Source organism: Mobula hypostoma, chromosome 10 (assembly GCF_963921235.1).
Source record: "Mobula hypostoma chromosome 10, sMobHyp1.1, whole genome shotgun sequence".
Classification (NCBI taxonomy): Eukaryota; Metazoa; Chordata; class Chondrichthyes; order Myliobatiformes; family Myliobatidae; genus Mobula; species Mobula hypostoma.
Window position 1 is genome coordinate 95,552,664 of NC_086106.1, and position 21,208 is coordinate 95,573,871.

General features: G+C 38.2%; 2 protein-coding genes across 3 annotated transcripts in view; one reads left to right on the top strand and one right to left on the bottom strand.

Annotated features, from left to right (window-relative positions):
• cul4b (cullin 4B) overlaps positions 1-20,157 on the bottom strand; it is a 67,616-nt gene extending 47,459 nt beyond the window's left edge. The window contains exons 1-5 of the mRNA XM_063060899.1: positions 19,599-20,157; positions 9,210-9,325; positions 8,364-8,467; positions 7,020-7,089; positions 3,970-4,043 (exon numbers count right to left, since the gene is read on the bottom strand). Coding sequence (XP_062916969.1) covers positions 3,970-4,043; positions 7,020-7,089; positions 8,364-8,467; positions 9,210-9,325; positions 19,599-19,980 — 746 coding nt within the window. The 5' untranslated portion in view covers positions 19,981-20,157. The remainder of the gene's footprint in view (positions 1-3,969; positions 4,044-7,019; positions 7,090-8,363; positions 8,468-9,209; positions 9,326-19,598) is intronic.
• A 42-nt stretch (positions 20,158-20,199) lies between these two features.
• The window catches only part of mcts1 (MCTS1 re-initiation and release factor), a 36,976-nt gene continuing 35,967 nt past the window's right edge, over positions 20,200-21,208 (top strand). The window contains exon 1 of one of the 2 annotated variants that reach the window (XM_063060902.1): positions 20,200-20,309. In XM_063060902.1, coding sequence (XP_062916972.1) covers positions 20,242-20,309 — 68 coding nt within the window. In that variant the 5' untranslated portion in view covers positions 20,200-20,241. The remainder of the gene's footprint in view (positions 20,310-21,208) is intronic. The other variant, XM_063060904.1, reaches the window with a different exon arrangement.

Sequence of the window (21,208 nt, forward strand, 5' to 3'; positions counted from 1 at the left end):
AGGTTGCGCCTGGAACAACTTGTTTTGAAATGCTGATTCCAAATAAACAGCTGGTAAAATGTGCCAAACAAAATGCATCAGTACTCATTTAATTTGACTCGGATCCTTTTCTTCCAGTTGGAAGAAGATCTAAAAACATGTTCAGGGAGCACTAATTAAGGATTCTTTCCTCTAGGTCCTTATCTTACCTATAAAATGTGGATCTTCAAAAATCAGGTGTCAAAATTATCTGCAATATACCTTTATTTCCTTTACTCAAAAATAACAAACATCTGCAAGGACAATATTCCAAATGGTCCAGGTTCTTTGACTTGCTGGAGAATCAGCAATGAGGTATTCCACCTCACTTTCTTGAAGAGCGCCTGTATTACAATATTTTCACAAACCCCTGAAAATGCCAGCGGAATTTTCAGTGGGCCACAGTGTGGTAAAACAGGAGATACTGAAGAAAGCATGTGTGATCTCTAGTGGCCAAAAATACTCATCTGTCTTTAATATGTAATTTGGAGCTTGAAACTGGCATGAACTAAGATTCCAAGGAAAACTAAAACAAAATTGAATCACATGCATGATTGAAGACAGGAAGAGTGGAAAGAAAATTTTATAATTAAGTACTTACTTCAGACACTAAATAGATAATGAGAGGGAGTGGTCAGAACAGTGTCCTCATAGCACTAGTACTACTTTTCAATTTTTATTTTAAAGTTACCGGTGACCCCTGTTTCCATCCAGGGGGTCAGTGTGGACATGGTGGAGGATTACAAATACCTGGGGATACGAACTGACAATAAACTGGACTGGTCAAAGAACACTGAGGCCGTCTACAAGAAGGGTCAGAAGCCATCTCTATTTCCTGAGGAGACTGAGGTCCTTTAACATCTGTCGGACGATGCTGAGGATGTTCTACGAGTCTGTGGTGGCCAGTGCGATCATGTTTGCTGTTGTGTGCTGGGGCAGCAGGCTGAGGGTAGCAGACACCAATGGAATCAACAAACTCATTCGTAAGGCCAGTGATGATGTGGGGATGGAACTGGACTCTCTGACGGTGGTGTCTGAAAAGAGGATGCTGTCCAAGTTGCATGCCATCTTGGACAATGTCTCCCATCCACTACATAATGTACTGGGTGGGCACAGGAGTACATTCAGCCAGAGACTCATTCCACCGAGATGCAACACAGAGCGTCATAGGAAGTCATTCCTGCCTGTGGCCATCAAACTTTACAACTCCTCCCTTGGAGGGTCAGACACACTGAGCCAATAGGCTGGTCCTGGACTTATTTCCTGGCATAATTTACATATTACTATTTAATTATTTATGGTTTTATTACTATTTAATTTATGGTGCAACTGTAACAAAAACCAATTTCCCCCGGGATCAATAAAGTATGACTATGACTATACAGTACGGTAACAGGCCCTTCCAGCCCAACAAGTCTGTATCACCCAATAACACCATTTGCCTAGTGAACCTAACCCATATGTCTTTGGAATGCGGGAAGAAGCCAGACATCTGGAAGAAACCTATGTTGCCAACAGGGAGAAAGTTATTGTCAAGAGAATTAAGTCTACAAACAATTTGGCTTTAGACTCAAAAATAAACCACAATACATACCCAAAAAAGTGTCTTTGAAATTATTTTATTTTCAGTTTATCAAACTAAAAGTATAATAATATTTAAAATTTGCCATTTTGCCTACAACATGTTTTGTTTTCTATCTGTCAGTGTGGTGAGAGAATTAAGTGCTTCAAAGTTATACTGTCCAAAGCAAACTTTGCTGCAGGACGGGATGAAGAAATTACCCATCTGACTACTTCAACGTATGTTGTATTGATCTTGAAGTAGTCAACATCTGCAAGACATTCATGCATATAAGGAAAACAAAGGATGGCTATAAAGCCCGGGCAAAAAGATAGTTTAAACAAAAATATCCAGAGGGAAAGCGTCCTACAGACTACCTGACTTTAAAAACAAAATCAGAATTCTTCTGAATTATTTTTCAATTCCTTGACATTGTACAAAGTTCCATTAACTGTCATACCACACTGAGTAATATAGATGTTTTGAACTGCAGATTCAATGTTGTTTATCCTATGATGCTCTAACCTACTTCCAGTATCATTTGGTGTAATTACAGAAAGTGTAATCACTAACAAAGCATTTATTAAAACCAAACGAAAACCACTGCAATGTTAAATGTGAACATTTTCACAACCACAGAAACCAAAAAAGCTTTAACTTGCATATAATAAACAAGCTAATTCCCTTATGTTCTCAGCGAGAAGCCAAGCCCTAAAGAGCAAAAGGCTCAGGTTTAACCCTCTTTGCTGTGATAAATGATCCCAGTTAGTGCAGCAGCAAGACTCAGGCGGTTTCATGTCATCAAGAGTTGAGGGTGTGGACCCCAGGAAGATGATCCTGTTATTCACTGATTGTTCTTAGATATACACACATAGGTATTGTCTGCTGGCATCTTAGTAGACCGCAACATACAGTGGCAGAAAACAAATTACTCGATTTTTTTTAAACCAAAGTATCCACATTAACTATCAAATGTTTCAATAAACCTCTGGTACCTGTGAAACAATTCAAAAGAAGTCAATTCCCCTACAATCTGGGGGTAGTTCAAAACATGCTAATTTTTAAACAGTATTTGCAAACCCTTAATGACTCCTTAAAAGTATGATCACTAGCTTGGTGTTACCATTAACATTATGATTAAGTATACAGCAAGCCAATCAACTCAAAGCTAATATCTCCAGAATTTAACAAGTTATTTTGCATATGATGCATAACATGGATAACTTTGATTTGGTTTCCTTCAAAGTTACCCCTACCCTTCTTTTGCCTCACCCAGCTTACTGAATTATCTCCACCAAGGCGGCCAGCTATTGCTGTGTAGTGTCTAACCGGCCACTGGAGTTACTCCTCCTTGAAATGCGTATAATGCCTGTAGTACTTATTTTCTGTTATTCTATGAAAGATTGTGAAGATCATATTCTGACTCATACAAACTGAAAAATAATGCAGAGATGGTAGAACTTTTAATTAAGCCAGAGCTCAAAATATCTGGAATCGTCCAGAACAACTGTATATTGCATAGCATAGAATCTTAAATTCAAACTTGATTTTTGACTTTTAATTCAGACTGCTCTAGACAAACCTTGGTTTTACTTTTGGGATATATTCAACAATTGCCAAGTACCAAAAACAAACTTATCCAAAATTTAAGAGTCATAATTTCAAACAAGACAATTCAGCAAGTGAGAAAAATAGTTGCAAACTATTAAAAACAGGTTGCTTGGGCATGGTACATCAGACAGATAAGCCTCAAGGATTCTTAAGTTCCAAGCTGGAATACCCAGTGGGAATAGGGAACATTAGGGTCTAAGCAAATAAGCCAAGTGGGCCAAATGTCTTCTTTTCTTGCATCTTCAGCACTGTGTTTTACATTTAAAGCAATGACTCTATGCCACCCCGTAATTCTTGAAAAACTGTTGGTGTATTCTCACTTTTCTAATCAGTTTGCATCCTCTTCACAACATTTATCATTCGAATTTCAAAATCAGATGATATTCCACACACTTTTCTTCTTGGTACTGCACATTTTAACTAATGTGAGAAACTGTTCATAATCCTGCTCTGTTTGATATGTAATTCTGATACAAAATGATCCCAAGCCTAAACTGGACAAAAAAAACTCGCTGAGATACAGCGCACTGGTTCAGTCATCATTCTATTAACTTATACAAATGGCCTTGTTGCTCACTCCTGGGATTACCTCACATCCTCTCACCTTTTGAAAAGAACAAAACCAACTTGCCATCAATCTATTGTATGTAGTTTCCAGGTGCTTATAAGTCCATTTTCTTTCCCATTTCTTAAGTGATGGGTCCAATAGTAAAATACTTACTGTTCTAGTTGTAATTTATGAAATTACTTTGTCATGAAGATCAAATCTTTAAACTTACCAAATAGAAGGTAGCATTGAATTTTGCAAAACATACGTTCTATCCAGGAACAAGAAAATACTTCTAATCATGATCTGAAAACAAGAAACAAGCCAATAAACACCTTAGTTTAAATTATTCGTTAAGCAATTACATATATTGGAGTTCTTCATAATTTTAATGGCTATATTATAGAACAAACTTGTTAGCAGAGTCACAATTCAGAAATTATTTCTTCAAAATTAATTATTTGTCATTGCTCTGATGACGTTCAAATAAGCGGCAAAAGATACAATGTAATGGGACATAAATGTGAATAAAAATAACCAGAATTCCTGGTGTGGCTCAACCAATGCAGTCAATAACAAAACTGTCAGAATTGGATTTGTTTTGGAAGCAGAGTAGCATAGACACAAATCCACAAAGGATACAGATAAAAGTAAAAGATTAAAGATTAGCTTTGTCATATGTACATCGAAACATAGCGATATGTGTCACTACCTTCAGGGATGCAATGGAACAGCCGACACGTGTCGCCACACTTCCAGCTGCAACATAGTATACCTCATTAACCTTAACTCGTATGTCTTTGGAAAACTGGAGCAAGCCTCACTAACCACAACTTGTATGTCTTTGGAACGTGGGAGGAAAGTGGGAGAACCCGGAGCAAACCCAAACGGTCATGGGGAGAGGGTACAGACTCCTTACAGTGGCAGGAATTGAACACTGCTAGTGCTGCTAAGCCAGCCTTGAAACTGTGACCTGTTCTTTCAATAGACTGTGGAAAGGTTGTCAAGGGAGTTACCATGATTATGTACCCAGGTCATGTTTGAAACGTAGATACTTGGAGGTTCCAATAAAGTTGACCAGCACGCATGGAACTCTATTCCAGTAAAAAAAAACACACAAAAGGAAGTATTATATATGGTTAATTGGGGCATCAGCTAATCAGGGAGGTCGCTGATTTGGGACAACTCTTAAAGAACATAAGCTAATCAAGTAGCCGGAATTCCCTTTGTTTATTTGGGACACTATGCCACTTAATGGGACAGGAGGCTGCTGCCGAACAGTTCCCAACTTGTGTCAATTGCATGCACTCGTTAGAAACTACACTGTGCTTAAAGCAAACAGTTTTTAAAATAGTGTCAACTGCACATACTTGTGTTCAAAAAGCAGTGATTTTTGTCACTAATAATTGCCGAAAAATAATCAGCAATACAATTCAGAAGTGTTTTGTACACTGTGGTTTCAAGCATTCAGGCTCAGAGATGCCAGAAATGGCTTGGGGGTGGGTTGGGGGGGGCGGGGCGGGGTGAAAATGTCATAATTTCACTACCTCAAGAACTGCGAAGAATTTGAAGGTACTGAAAATCACCTTGACTGTTACAATGAAAATGAAGATTAAGAGGAATGCGATTGTCAAGCCAGTCCATTACCTATACTAGGTGTCTGCACTAATTTGTTCATTTACAGTCAATCAAAAGAACATGGCAGCTTACACTGAATGAATTCCTCCTTTAACTATTAGGAACTAACAGTTTTATAGTACTGTGGTTGTACTGGTGGCATTCTAATTTGTTCTGTATTTAATTTAAATACATAATTTGTTATTCAATTAAACAGCAGTTTCTTCTTTGTACCTTTTTAACTATTTTAATGAACCTTAGGCTAATTGGGGCAGCTGCTTAGCTGGGTCAAAATGTACTGGTCCTGATTAAGCAGAAGTATATAATGGAAATAAAACAATTTACATTCCTTTGACATTAGTAGACAAATAGATCTTTCAAGGCACTGAATAGCAACCAGGCAATGAGTTGGAGATTGAGAAGTCAGTAGAACATGAAAGTAGCATTAATGCTTTCAAAGTCAAAGCAGAAGTTGAGCGATCAACTGCCAGAAACAAAGATTGGAGGGCCAATTCAAAGAAACAATTAAATGACTACTTCTCAAGGATAAAAAAAAAAGCTGCATTCTAACAGATCAAGGAACAAAAGTTTGATCCTGACTTTGAATGGTGCCTGTATGAAGCTTCCCTCGTGTCTACGTGGGCTTTTCTCAGGTGCCTCAGTTTCCTCCCATATTCCAAAGAGGAAGATTAATGAGTTGCCGTAAATTGCCCCTAATACAGGTGGGAGAAGAATCAAATGGAATTGATGGATATGAAAACAACAGAATACAAAGGATGGATGCGATTACTCTGTTGGAAGCTGGCAAGGACCAAATGAGCTGAACATCCTTCTGTGGCAAAGAAAGGATTTAACTCTTTAAAAGAGTATGGAAGAGGTTTTTGAAACTATTACTTTCAAAGATTACTCATGCAAAGGAAATGAAAAATGAGGACATTGTTAATTATAAGAGCGAGAAGTATGAAAGCAAGCAAAAGTAACTGATAGAATCAACAGGTAATATTAACTCTAGTCTAGGGAAGAGAAGTTGGCACATTATCCATGGAAATTAAAGGAAATTGTAAGGCTAATATTTAGATAATTGTGTACTGAGATTTCCTGTACTAAATGCTCTCATCAGCACAGCCAAATATATATCTGCAAATCTGCTGCACATACACTGGAATTCAAAGGATGAACTCATACATCTGTAATAAAACTTATTGTTGAGAAACGAACTTATATCAATTCTCATTTGAACCACCCAAGAATTTACCTCAGTGCCTGCAAAATAAAAATTCCTTGAGAAGGTCTTAAATATGTCCAATTTCTCTCTAGGACTGCAAGTAGTAATATTTATCTTTTCTGTAAACATGTAATTGAAAATAACTGTTCAATTCCAAGTACTGTACACAATATTACACAGAAAAAAATTTAAAACTCTCCTAGTATCTCAAGTTCAGCCTTCAAAAGAACAAATGGCTAATATTCAAATTCAACAAACTCCTAGGCACAATTACCATTACTTCAAGACATTTCATAGATGAAGAAAAACAAATATATCATCAGCCCTTTCCAAGATGAATTTCAATACAACTTCATTGCTGGATAAACACTTAATTATATACTCTTAACTACTTTTTTTTTAAACTGAAAAAAAAATCTGAATTTCATGGTCTTACTTACCATTTGTCTGCAGTGATCCTGCCAGCATTTATCTATTTTCTTTAAAAAAAGAACACTATCCAAGGAATCCATGAAGAATTAGTTAAGGAAAACAAAAAATGCAGTTAGTTCTTAATGAATGATGGGAACCAAGTTTTCAGGCATTTACAAATAAGTATCTTCAAATTCATTTAAATCTATTTCATAACCCAATAAAATTGGAAGGGAGAAAAAAATAAAATTCTCACACTCTTATATCAGCAGAAAAGGATGTCAGGTAGCCTCTTGCATTAATGTGTTTGCTTAGGAGCACCTTCGGTGAATAGAACTTTCAACTAAAGTTATATTCAAATTTAGAAAATTCATCTCAGGTGATAGCTGATGATAAAAAATAGGTTGTATAAAATACATGTTTCAGGAAATGCACCATCGGTTCTGAAAGTCAATGAAAGCACTTTAAATATTTATCAGTGCTACACTTGTACTCATTGGGAAGGCTGGTGCATTAAAATAAATGGAGGTAGAGAACCCAAGCACATATAGAAGAATGCTTATCACAGTATGAAGATATGTATAAAATGCACTCAGTCTATTGATGCACAGGAGCACATACAAAAAAAATTGCATAGCTGGCCTGGCTAAACTATTTTACTGCAATAAAACTACTAAACTACTCTTAAACTCCTTGGTCCATTATGAGTGCTTTCTGGTGCTTCAAACTGACACAATGTATGTACCACATATGTACACCATTGGTAAGGGCCATTCAAAACAAATGTTAAAGATTGAATACTATGACCTGAGTTTCCAAAGTCTATTGAACTCTTAAATATTTGATAATCCTCCCAACTTAGAACTGAAGAGGGGAAAGTAGTTATTCAAAACATAAATATCCAGCCAATTAATTCACAATGAAAACTATATAATGCAGAACATCCCCATGTTTTTTTAGACATTCACACCAACCAACAACAACCACTGTAAGAGTAAATCACAGCAATATAAAGACAGCCGAGGAGAAAAGGTGCAGGAAATCATATGGAGGTGGCAGGAAGTCGGGTGTAGAGGGAGAGGGAGGTGTAAAAGGTGATGGGGAGGGGAAATAAAGAGGTCTGTAAGGATTTTAGAGATGGAGGATCGAGAATTGCTGGAGATAGATAAATCAAGAGGAACTTGCCCAATGCCCACTGCCCCCAACAATAGAAAGCCATTCTTTGAAACTGAGTTTTCACACAGAAGCCAAATATGCAAATACCACTTTGTTACTAATTGATATAAATTTCAAAAATTTACACAAGCGCAACTTCAGTTTTATTGCCTTCACAAGTACCTCTAGTGACATTCTTTAAGCAAATTAAAGGATATTCCCTGAACTGGTGAATTTGAGCTTTGATATGATCCTCGCAGACTTGCCTCAACTGCTTGTATAAATTTGCTGAAACTTTGTAAGAACAAAGGTTCTCCACAGCCTAAAAGTAGAAAATATTATCACATTATCACGAAGTAAGAAATATCTAGTTAGCCTACACAATACACCATTTAGGCACATTTTGTTAAAGTGAATTTAAAAACTTTTTTGAAGATGTATTTTCAACCTTTGTTCTAATCCACAGAGCAGGGTTCTATAAACATACGTGGAGTTTATAAGATGAGATAGCTACTCAGCTATAAAAACCAATAAGAAACATTGTGCCTTTTAAATGCGCCTTTGGATCAACAATGAATTCCCTTCAATTAACTAAAATGGAAAGGAGGCAAAATAAAACCACTTTTCTCATGCTGAGAATGTTATTTATCTAGGGAATTTTGTGAAGTTTTATTTTCACCAGGCTAGAGTCTAGTTTTCTTACATGGCCTGAAAGAACCAAAATCAGTTTTTTCTGATTGTCGAGAATATCACAGCCAAGTACCATTCTGCTTTCTCATACACACTTTATTGGATAGTGTTCAAGGACTGTAGTTGTTTATCTCTTTGTATTCTCGATAAATTAAGTCAAAATCTTGCTTTAGTTTGCAATAAAGTGTAGATGGAATTATTTGTCAAGAATAGACAGCAACAAGGAAATGTCGGAGGAAAAATTACACTTTTTTGGAAATTGGCAATTTAAATTTTCCACACATCACTGAAGTTGTTAAGAAACTTAGACATGTTTGGTTATGTCACTACTCTTAAAATACCTATTTCATTGAAACATGCATCATGTTCATCACCTGATAAAGTTCCTCTAAATTGTATTTGATTGAGGTGCTCTTCTGAATTGCTTCTACTGCTTCTTTCAGTTTTTGCCAAGTTTCATTGGTGTAATTATCAGGCAGTTTAGGTTTATCTGAAATTGAAAAGAGCTACATATTCATTTTTTGAAAGAGTTTGCAGATTTCAATACTTTAGGAGAAAACAGAGACAAGATACATAATAAACTTAATTTAGCACAAGATGAATCCCCACAGAACTTTAGCTGGCAATGACAACTGATTGCAGAGATCCCTTGACATTATAAGCCTATTTTTTTTCAGACGCTGAACAGAGTAAACAGATACAAGGGTTTGTTTTCAAATCCATGAGTGCAAATAAAACATTTATATTAATTTGTGAACAATATTCATTTCTGCTGACTTGTAAAAGGAGATGAAGAATGCCTGGGTTCACTTCTCAATTCCTACAAAGCGATGACCACTCCTGCAAAGTGCCCAGTTGTGAACACTGTACAGAAGGTCAAGGCAAGATCAGATCTTGCACCAAACAATGTATACTCATTATGTACAATGCATCTTAAAGTGGATTCTGAAAATTTGAATAGTCACCTTGAAGCACTCAAAGGCTACCTCTCAGAAAAAGGAAGAAAATATCAACAAATTAACAGACAATATTCAATATTATTTTCACCTGCAGCAAATTTGCCTAAAAAGTCAAAGACAACAGATATCCACCAAGTGTTTCTTCCACTATACACATGAAATTTCACAAAACCAGGAATAAGTTCAGCTAACACACATAAAAGTTGCTGGTGAACGCAGCAGGCCAGGCAGCATCTCTAGGAAGAAAAAGGATTTCGGGCCGAGATCCTTTGTCAGGACTAACTGACAGAAGAGCTAGTAAGAGATTTGAAAGTGGGAGGGGGAAGGGGAGATCCGAAATGATAGGAGAAGACAGGAGGGGGAGGGACGGAGCCAAGAGCTGGACAGTTGATTGGCAAAAGGGATATGAGAGAATCATGGGACAGGAGGCCCAGGGAGAAAAAGGGGGAGGGGGGAAGCCCAGAGGATGGGCAAGGGGTATAGTGAGAGGGACAGAGGGAGAAAGAGAAAGAGAATGAGAATGTGTGTATATAAATAAATAAATACAGGATGGGATACGAGGGGGAGGTGGGGCATTAGTGGAAGTTTGAGAAGTCAATGTTCATGCCATCAGGTTGGAAGCTACCAAGACAGAATATAAGGTGTTGTTCCTCCAACCTGAGTGTGGCTTCATCTTTACAGTAGAGGAGGCCGTGGATAAACATATCAGAATGGGAATGGGACGTGGAATTAAAATGTGTGGCCACTGGAAGATCTTGCTTTCTCTGGCGGACAGAGCATAGGTGTTCAGCGAAACGGTCTCCCAGTCTGCGTCGGGTCTCGCCAATATATAGAAGGCCGCATCGGGAGTACCGGACGCGGTATCTCACCCCAGCCGACTCACAGGTGAAGTGTCGCCTCACCTGGAAGGACTGTCTGGGGTCCTGAATGCTGGTGAGGGAGGAAGTGTAAGGGCCTATGTAGCACTTGTTCTACTTACAAGGATAAGTGCCAGGAGGGAGATCAGTGGGGAGGGATGGGGGGGACGAATGGACAAGGGAGTTGCGTAGGGAGCGATCCCTGCAGAAAGTGGTTGGGGGGGGGGTGGGAGGGAAAGATGTGCTTAGTGGTGGGATCCCGTTGGAAGATACGGAGAATATGTTGGACCGGGAGGTTGGTGGGGTGGCAGGTGAGGACAAGGGGAACCCTATTCCTAGTGGGGTGGCGGGAGGATGGAGTGAGAGCAGATGTGCGTAAAATGGGGGAGATGTGTTTGAGAAATAATAATAAGTTCAGCTGAGATCATGTATGATCTCCAGTATTCCTTTTGTACAACAATCAGCAAATATTAATTGCTTTTAGACAACCAAGGTCAAATTTTTTGATCAGCTATTAAGGCAACAGTAAAGCTTCAACAGCATGTGTCAAATTTATATTCAAACTGTAGTGTTAGAATCAAATAATGATTCTATTCAGGAGGTATCCATCAGATCCAGTGAACCTATATAGACTCTATAGTACAGCTATCCGATTACTATTCTCCATTTTTCCTTTTACAGGCATATACATTTTCTCATTCAAATACTGATGAAATTTACCTCCAAAGGGCACAATCACCATTTTCATGAAATTCATTCCAGAATGCCAAAGCCTGGTGCATAAAATCATCAACTATGTGTCATGACTTGCTCTCCTTATTTACTATGTTGTAATCCATCAAGACATTAATTTTTTTTACCCCATCTGCCTGTGAGCATTCTTGTGTTTCCAGTCAGAAGTAACACTCAATTTCTGTTGCAAACTAAGACCTCAATTTACTCTCTCTGGTATGGTACAATAGTGAACTGAGAAAGAACACTCCAGCTAAGGACATATCATGGGATTTAAAAGAAAGTTGAACATAACATTGATACTTTCACATTATCTTTGTTCATTTCAGCATGCAGGAATATCATAACACTTAACTTATCTTGCCAACTTCAAGCTTATTTTATGCATAACACCAGATCTGTTCCCGATACTTCCAACCACATCAACTAACTTACGTTACATCTGACAAAGAACTCAGCAGCATCAGTGACAGGAAATAAAATGTTGACTTTTCCAGGCAAAATCCTGCACGGGGACTGAGGATAACAAGGCAGGCATAGAGAGAAGACGCGAGAAAGCATGAATTCCAAGAAACTGATGCACTGGGGGGGGGGAATACAAGTGCCGGTTAGGAGAGTTTGTGAAGTTGGAAGACGGTGGCAAGAGTCTCATAGATAGATGCAAAAAGATAAAAATCAGACAGAGCAACACACACAAAATGCTGGAACAACTCAGCAGGTCAAGCAGCATCTATGTCTGGAAATGAAGTCAACATTTTGGGTCGAGACCAGAAAGGAAAAAGACAGAAACCAGAATAAAGAAGGGGAAGGGGAAGGGTCAACCTGGCAGGTCATAGGCAATTCCAGGTGAGATGGAATAAGGGAAGGAAGTAGTGAACCAGAGGGAAGTGATGGGCAGGTGATTCTCTGGATTCCAAGGCCTACTGTTGGACCAGATTCCTCCTCCTTCAGCCCTTTGCCTCTTCCACCTATCAGCTCCCAGCTTCTCACATCATTCTTTTTCATCTCTCCTTCTTCCACCCACCTACCTTCCCCCCCTCCACTACCAACTTGTACCACATTAGTTTGCTTCATGAACTCACCAGCTTGTGCTCCTCCCCCTCTTTCTTGTGCAAGGTGGGGGTGGGTTGTGTGGGAAGGATGTGTGAAGATGGGAGACAAGCAGGAACACCGTTGCTGGATTCTGATATGGTGATGATTTTTGCTCCTCCAACTGAAGCTGCTTGATCTGCTGAGCTCTTCCAGCAGATTGTGACTTGCAACAGATTGAAGATGACATGCTACTACTGTTTGCTTGTAAATGGAGACATGAAGAATTTTTGGATACACTTCTCAATTCCAGAAATCCAATCATCAGCCCTGCTAAATGCCCAATTGTGATCACTAAAGTCTTACGTCTTACATTACATCTCCTTATACCAAAACATACTTAACACTTTTACACTTGCCATTTTTCTGCCCATTTCACCAGTCTACATGTTTTCAAGATTATAAGACCATAAAACATAGGAGCAGAGTTAAGCCATCCGGCCCATTGAGTTTGTTCCGCCAAAATCATGGCTGATCCTTTTTTGCCCTCCTCTTCAACTCTAGTTTCCAGCCTTCTCTCCGTAACCTTTGATGCCATGTCCAATCAAGAACCTATCAATCTCTGCCTTAAATACACCCAACAACTTGGCCTCCACAGCTGCATGTGGCAACAAATTCCACAAATTCACCACCCTTTGGCTAAAGAGATTTCTCTGTATCTGTTTTCAAAGGGCGCTCCTCAATCCCGAGGCTGTACCCTCTTGTTCTAGACTCTCCCACCATGGTAAACATCCTTTCCAAATCTACTTTGTCTTGGCCTTTCAACGTTCGAAAGGTTTCAAGGAGATTCCCCCCTCATCCTTCTGAATTCCAGTGAGTACAGACCCAGGGCCATCAAACGTTCCTCGTATGATAACCCTTTTCATTTCTGGAATCATCCTTGTGAACCTCCTCTGGACCCTTTCCAATGCCAGCACATCTTTTCTAAGATGAGGGGCACAAAGCTGTTCACAAAAATGCATTATTGTCATCCTCAAGGTTTTGCTACATCATTCACAATATCAAAAGGTTTCATAAATATTCCAAAGGTGTGGAAGCCATGGAAAATAAAAAGCAGGGATAAACAGCTTTTAAACACAACATATGGAAGATGCTTGAAATATCGAGCAACTCACTGAAAATGCTGGAGGAACTCAATCAGGCAGCATCTATGGAGGGGAGTAAAGAGTCAAAGTTTCAGGCTGAGACCCTACATTAAACAGGTCATTTTCAGTTTGGAAGCTGTGACTAGTGGAGAAAAGGGGGGATCAGTGCTAGGACTCTGTGGTTCACCATCTACATCAACATTTTATACAAGAAAACAAAAACAACACATACATAAAATCTGCAAAAAAACAAAAAGCCGGAAACATTTTGTAATGCACGTAGCATCTGTGGAAAGAGTAACAGTTAATGTTTCAGGACAAAAACTCTTCAATAAAGCTGGGAACAAGAAAAAAAACAAGAAAAGCAATGAAATGAATTTACAAAGGGATAAACAGACAATTTACATCAATGTATCAGTCACTACTTTTTCATTCAAAACTTCTACTCTATAGAGGCAGAAATATGCCAACTCACTCCGCAAAATAAACTAATTTTGAGATACTATTATCCAACATACTTTCAGCCAGTTTGCACTTGCTACAGCCTACTAGATGGAAGTAACAGTGCTTAAACACAAAGTAAAGTAACTCCCGGGCTCACACACCCTCCATGAAATGCCAGAGCCCAGGACTTAATAACAGACTTGGAAATTTGAATTTGTCAATTCACCCTGTCCGTAGCACCCAGTCTTGCTGGAATTCTGCAGAAAAACAGTGGGGGATAAGAAAATCTCTCAAATTCTGAACAACATTACAAATGCCCCATTGATTTCAATGGGGATTGTAATCCAAGAATTCAGCAGCTAGAGAGTAAGTTTTTTTATTTGCTTTAGTTTAATCATTTTAATTATTTGCAAGTGCATTGTAACTATGAATTTAGAAAAAATCTTACATATGTCAGTTCATTTCAATAGGTTTTGTAGATATTTGTTCAATGTGTTTCAAGGTCCCAGACTAATTGGCTATCAAAGATTTGGGAAATTATGCTACTAGTGTACACTACTGGACCCCAAAATACAAATGTAGTCCCAGGTACTCATCAACCTACAAAGGTACGTTGAGAGTGGAAGTGCATAGCCAAGAATACATTACTATTCCATTCTACGCGTGTTCTCAATTTTAAATCCCAAAGACATTCAAACTGTAGTTAATTAGCTACTGTAGATTATGCGTGCGTAGGTGGGTAGAAGTTAAATTCATGAATACTTGCAAAAGGGTAGGTTACAGAGAAATAAGCAAGGGAATGAGATTGCTCTGTGAACTGTCACAGTTCAGATCAACTGAATGGCCTCTAATGTTGCAAGGAGAAAAATAAAAAAAAATCATAGCTGCCTGTCTACATTTGTATATAATTAACAGGGGCCCCTTCAGTTTTCTCCTTCATCTATCCAAAGCTGCTATTTCAGAAATGTAAGTCTGCTTCAAATTAAGAGCAGGAGTTTCCTTCTTGCATACCTGCAGTATGTAGATAAGTTTAAAATGTTCAATTCCAATACTCAGGAGAACCACATAATCAGACCAGGAATCTGAGAGTGAAGAACTAGTTTGTAATGATATTTAAATAGTTTTGCAGCGAGAGTTGGACATCATAATGTTTTTTGCCAGTTGTCAACCACAACTTAAGGTCTTTTCTTGGAAGGAAGAATTCTCTCAGTAGATAAACCTCTTAGCATAATGTCTTCCTATCCTGTTACATGGTTATTGCATACATGGGAAATTTTCATTTGCTCGAACACAATAACCATAAGCAGTGGAAGCCGCAAAGTCTTTCAAATTTATGGTAAACAGCTAACTATTTTAGTCACTGCTGCAAGGCAATTTGTAAAAAAGGATTATTTAGAAATGAATGAGGAAAAATATTGTCTTGAAAGGGTTACCTGGAGTCCTTTATGTCCACCTAATTCTACAACTTTTCATTCACAACACACAATATTGCCAGTAATCCACTAAAGCTTCAGCACAAATTGTACCCCTGGAGATAGCACAAACCTTCTGATCCATAAACGAAATATCACCATTAAGCCAAACCCTCAACCAAGAAAAAGCCATAAATAAATAATGAAAAGGCCATTATTAGTGCGTATAGCTGCTCCTCAAAAACAAATTCCAGATGACAGATTTGTGCAAAGTGGTGATGCAGTTACCTAGCCTAATCCCACCTTCAGGGACTCAAAGTCAGTTAAAAGCAACATTATTATCAAAATACATATATGTCACCATATACTACCCTAAGAATCATTCTAAACGTGATAAAGGTTTCTGCCTTTATCATCCTTCCAGGTAGTCAATTCCAGACCATTACCATCCTCTGAGTGGAAACCAAGTTCCTCATCAGCACCCTTCATTTTTCCACCAATTATAATCAATTCACACTCCCCAATTTTACCATAACACTCAAGGAAAAAAAAATTCTCATTATAATCTACACAGATTAAAACTCATCTTCAAAAAAGAAACGCCCTTAGTTATCCTCACTGTCAACATCCTGACAAGTCTTCTTTGCACTATTTCAAATGCAATCACATCTTCCCTGTGAAGCGACAATGAAAGTAGTATTCCATAATCAAACCATGGCCTATCAGTTGCAGCTTTATAATGACTTTCTTCCTCGCATAGTCAATGGTCAACCAAACTTGCTACTTGTAAGCATTTATGGAAATGCATCTTACCACACCTCCCCCTCATACAAGCCAATGAATAGCCTCATACCTCCTGTGCATTCCTTTGCCTTCCTACCCACCCCCCCAAAAATCCTTTACTTCACACTGCTGTGGATTAAATTCCACCTGGATATTTGCTGACCATTGGACCAGAATGTCTTATCATATTCCATTCTAATGCCTTCTTTCTCCTAACCACAAGACCAATTCCTTGAACATATGTAAACTTCTGCCATGTCACATTCAAATTTAACTATTATTTGGCACAAAATAAAGGAATCAAGTGATAAATTTCCCATTACAAAAGCACCCATCAACTATTAACCTTCCTTCCCTGCATTGGAAGTCTAGTTCAGAACCAACTGTCCCTCATTTTGCATGGTTTTTATTTTGTCAAGACTAGCAAGAGGGATGTTGCCAAAAAGGAGAAACACAATAAACCATGTTACCTTTATTCTTTTCCATTACTACCTTAATTCTTATCAAATTCTGATAAGTACTGTAAGTTGCTAATAATCTTGTCCTCCCTGCTTCATTAAGTTTGCTATCTATTGAATACAGCTTTCCACTCGGCCCTTAAACCTTTCACTGTTTGCATCCCAGCTAATACACGAGTAATAAGAATATTGAAAAAGCTCACTATTTCTGCGATGATTTTACACTTCACAGAAATTTGCTGAAGTTTAATCTGGACAATTTGGAGATCTGCAGCATGTTCTCAGTGTGATTTGTTTGTTATTTTAACTCTGAACTTTAGCTAATGATCTTTCCCAGATATGATTCCCTTCCCAGAGATGAGATTTGTTTCTTTAGCAAATAGTCACACATCCCATTTTTAACCCTCTTGTTTGAAAGCTTACAGTCAAGAATATAATGCAGTATTTCTTATTTCAGTAATGACAGAAACACATTTCTACTTGTCTATCAGACTATCGAGTTTATCTCATTTGCCAGCTGAACGTGGTGCATTTAGGCACATTCCATTAAGTAAAACCAGACAGTTGTGTTTCCTTTCAAACTTGTGTTTGCATTGTACCCATCCCAGTTCCTTTGTCACATGATCTCCCAGCCATCAATCCATCTGCACCCTGATTTCTATGCGCACTAGTAAATAGCACCAGGAATAATGCAGTGATTGCTAACTTTGAAATCACACCCCTTGACCCTTTTCTTAACTCAATTAAGTCTGGCGATGATGTCATAGTATCAACCTGGAGAACTCCAGTTCACCACTCCCTCTGAGAATTTTTGCAGTTGCCAAGTAATATTCTTAAACCTGACAATGTACTATCTTGGAAACACTTATACACAAATGTCTACGTGCACTCAATTACTGTTAACTATCAATATTTTTCCCCTCTCGCTGCATAAATGTGTCACCCATGGCCTTCAGCAAGGCAGCAATTCTCAAAGTTCAAAGTAAATTTATTATCAAAGCACGTACTGTATATGTCACCATATACCATCTTGAGATCCATTTTATTCCAGGCATTCATAGTTGAACAGGGAAACATAATTAAATGAAAGAGAAAATGGATTCAAAATCAAATTCTGCTGAGAAAGCACAACTCCCTCAGATTGTTCTCACAAACAGCCCAATTATTTTTAACCTGTTTCACAGTCACCCAGTCTCCCAACAAAACAGGTAACCTTCATTCTTAGTTACAAACAGTATCTTTTTCCCCCCCAATACACCAATTTGGGCTCTACTCAAGTTTCCTTTTAGGACCTGATACAATTTACAGGGCATCATAAAGTTCTATGCATGCAGCGAACTCAACATTCTAAAAAAGTATTTTTAATAAAAACATTTATTTTGTAGATGATATTCCTGATCATATCTCAAGTAAGCATCTTCCAGTTAAAAAAGGGACAACTCTATTGTAGTTCAATGCTTTGGCTTCCATTCATCTGTTCCTGCAACTACTGAAGTGTTTACCAACATAAACTGCTACTAGCAACAAGAATAATGAGAGAATTATGCTCAGGGTAGCAGCAAATCTGCTTCACTCACTTATTCCCTGAACACCAACATCACCAAACTATCAAGTAAAGCTCTTTTACTCAAACTTCCGTACATTTTTTGGAAAAACACTAAGAAAGCCAATGATTGGAGTTGGGTTTTCATTTAGTAGAGATATAATCATAATTAACTATAATGGTTACCACTTGGCCAATTATCTTTCTTCCCCCAAATGCAATTCTCAAAATGCCGACTACTGTTAATACATGCTATACAACATCTATAGTGAAAAGTATTAACAATTAAAATGAAAAATATAGATGATTTCAGTAATTTGCTCTCTATGTTAAATTGCCCTTACTTATCTTTCCACTTCCAATTACAGATCCATTAGTCCTTCATTAGACTCACATCAAAAGAAAAGTGTTTACAAATTACCACACAGAGAAGTAATCATACCTGGATCTCTTTAATGGCTCCATCATTTTGCCCATCTCAAGTTAGTCAGCATCCAATTTGAAATTAACCAAATTTCTATTTCCCTTATGCAAATGCCACCTTGAGAGTTCAGAAGATATCAACATGATCAGAAGTTCAAATTCCACCTTGCATTGAAATAAGTATTTGCTACCAACCCTACAAAGAGGATGCTACCAATGTTGAAATGGAATAAATAACACTAATCACATGTCAGTGACGAACACACCCAGGTTAGACTAGTTGATATTCAAAATGAAAAGAAAAATTGAATGGAAAAATTTATGAAATGGCTTCTCAAATAGAATAAAAGAAAAACTATAACTTCTACAATTTTCTGTATTCAAAATTAAGGGCTTAAGTGTAAGTTTGGTCAGCATCATCTTACCATAGAAAAAAGAAACCATAGAAAAAACTACAGCATAGAAACAGGCCTTTTTGTATCTTATCCAAGATACAAAGATGTAAAGATTTGGTCCGGTACAGGTAAACAAACCTTATTCTTATTGTAGCTCAAATTCTTTCTGAGAACTTCAGCAGTGCCACAAACACAAATGACAAGTATAACATACTGTAACTGGAAGCTTAAAAAATTCATTAAGGAAAAATTGAAGTTTAAATTTTCAACAAGGGAAACAAGCTGGTGTTCAGATGGAGCTGTTTTCTGTTAGGCTGAATGTTTAAGTGCATATCAATTGGCAGATAACTCAAATTCAGTTTTTTAAAAATAAAGTCAAAACTGTGTTGTGATGATTGCCTAAACACATGCAAAATCTGAACTATGAAATAAATTGTTTTGCAAGCCTGATTCTTGTTGATGTGTACAACTAGACAAAACTGATGCATAATTAAGGTTCTTTAAATGAGCTGGTATAGGCCTAGGCAAAGAGCAGACCTGAATCTGCTATCACATTTTATTTTATTTTAAAACCTTATTATACCTTTAAAATTTTTAATAACTAATTTTTTAGCCGTCCCCGGCTTGCTGGTGGCGAAGGTGGTGGACTTGGTCAGACCGTTGGCATGCCCCGTTAACACGGAGCAGTTGCTGTTTTTCCTCTGCTCCTCCGCCATCACATCGAGTCCCACAAAGTCCAACGAGTCCTCGAACTTGACTTTCTTCTGGAGCTGGTGATTGCAGCAGGTGGAGGAGGAGGAAGACTTAGGGGCTGAGGAAAAGAGCTGGAGTTGGGCTTGCTGGGGTGTCTGGTGCTGGTGCTCAAACTCGCCGGCCTCGGCTAACTTTCGCTTCCTCGGACTAACATCAGCCTGTTGTCGCACCTCCTGCGGTGAATTTTGTGAAGAGAGGCCCGTTCGAAACATGAAAACTTAAAGCCGATGCCGTCCTATTGTTTCTCTATTTTCGAAAACAAAACACGCGCGCGCGTCCTCACACACCTCTGCCAGGGAAAAGCGGAAAACGAAAAAAAAGAAAAAAAAACACAATTTGGAACCGACTCGGCGAGATTTCGATCACCTGTTTTGTCAATAGAGTAAAATGGCGGCATTTCCGGCGCCCCGCGGCCTGCCGGGAAACCTTCATCCTGTGACATCACGAGTGCCAGCCGCTTATTTGCCCGCCAAATGTCAGTTAAATCTCGAAAATTGAAGCCTCTAGTGTGGGAAAACAATCAGATAAGTTTAACTCGTCTGTGCGTGTTTTTTTTTAAATTGGAAGTATAGATTATATATCTCAGTGTTTTCGAACATGTAACACTGGACCATATCGAATAGGCAAAGTCATTGCTGTTGTCTCCTGGAGTTTGGGTGAACTGGATACTGGTTGAAGCGGTTCCACCTCAAGCAGCAATAGGTAGAGGGAAAAATATTCCGTTTGGTAGTTCGTAAGCAACATGTATTCCCCTGGTTGTTCACTCCCTCGGTGCTGCTACAATTCCTCTAATGAGTATCCAAGTTTTACATTTCGTATGTTTCTAGGATATCACTATCTTAATATACTAAGTTGGTTATGTTCAAAGTACATTTATTATCAAAAAAGGTGTAAATTAGACACCTTGAGATTTGTTTGCTTACAGTCAGTCACAAAGCAAGAAACCTGAAGAACCCAATTTTAAAAAAAGACCGTAACTACTGCACGGAGAAAAAGGGAAAAAACATACACACATCATGCAGAGAATAGAAGAAAACAACGGCATTCCGAACCAGAATGAGTCCTTAGATAATACTTGCTACTTTCCTTTTCAGGAAACTAATATACCATTTTACTCTTCATTCTCACTCTGCCCAACATGGGCTTGATTTTTTTCATGCCTTTTGTAAAGAATGAGAATGCAACATAGCTACACCAGGTTGATTTCAGGGATATGGAGTTTGCCATATGAGAATCTAAGCAAATTTGAGGTAGAATAGTGAGAGATGATCCTATTGATGAGCATACACTTTTGGCGAGGTGGGTGCAAGAATGATGATTCCCCAAGCTGGAATGCTTGAACTGGGTGACAACTTCCCAATAAGAGGCATACCATTCAGGACAGAAATTGAAAGTTTTTTTCAGCCAGTGATTGAAAATTCATCATATTCATCATATTCC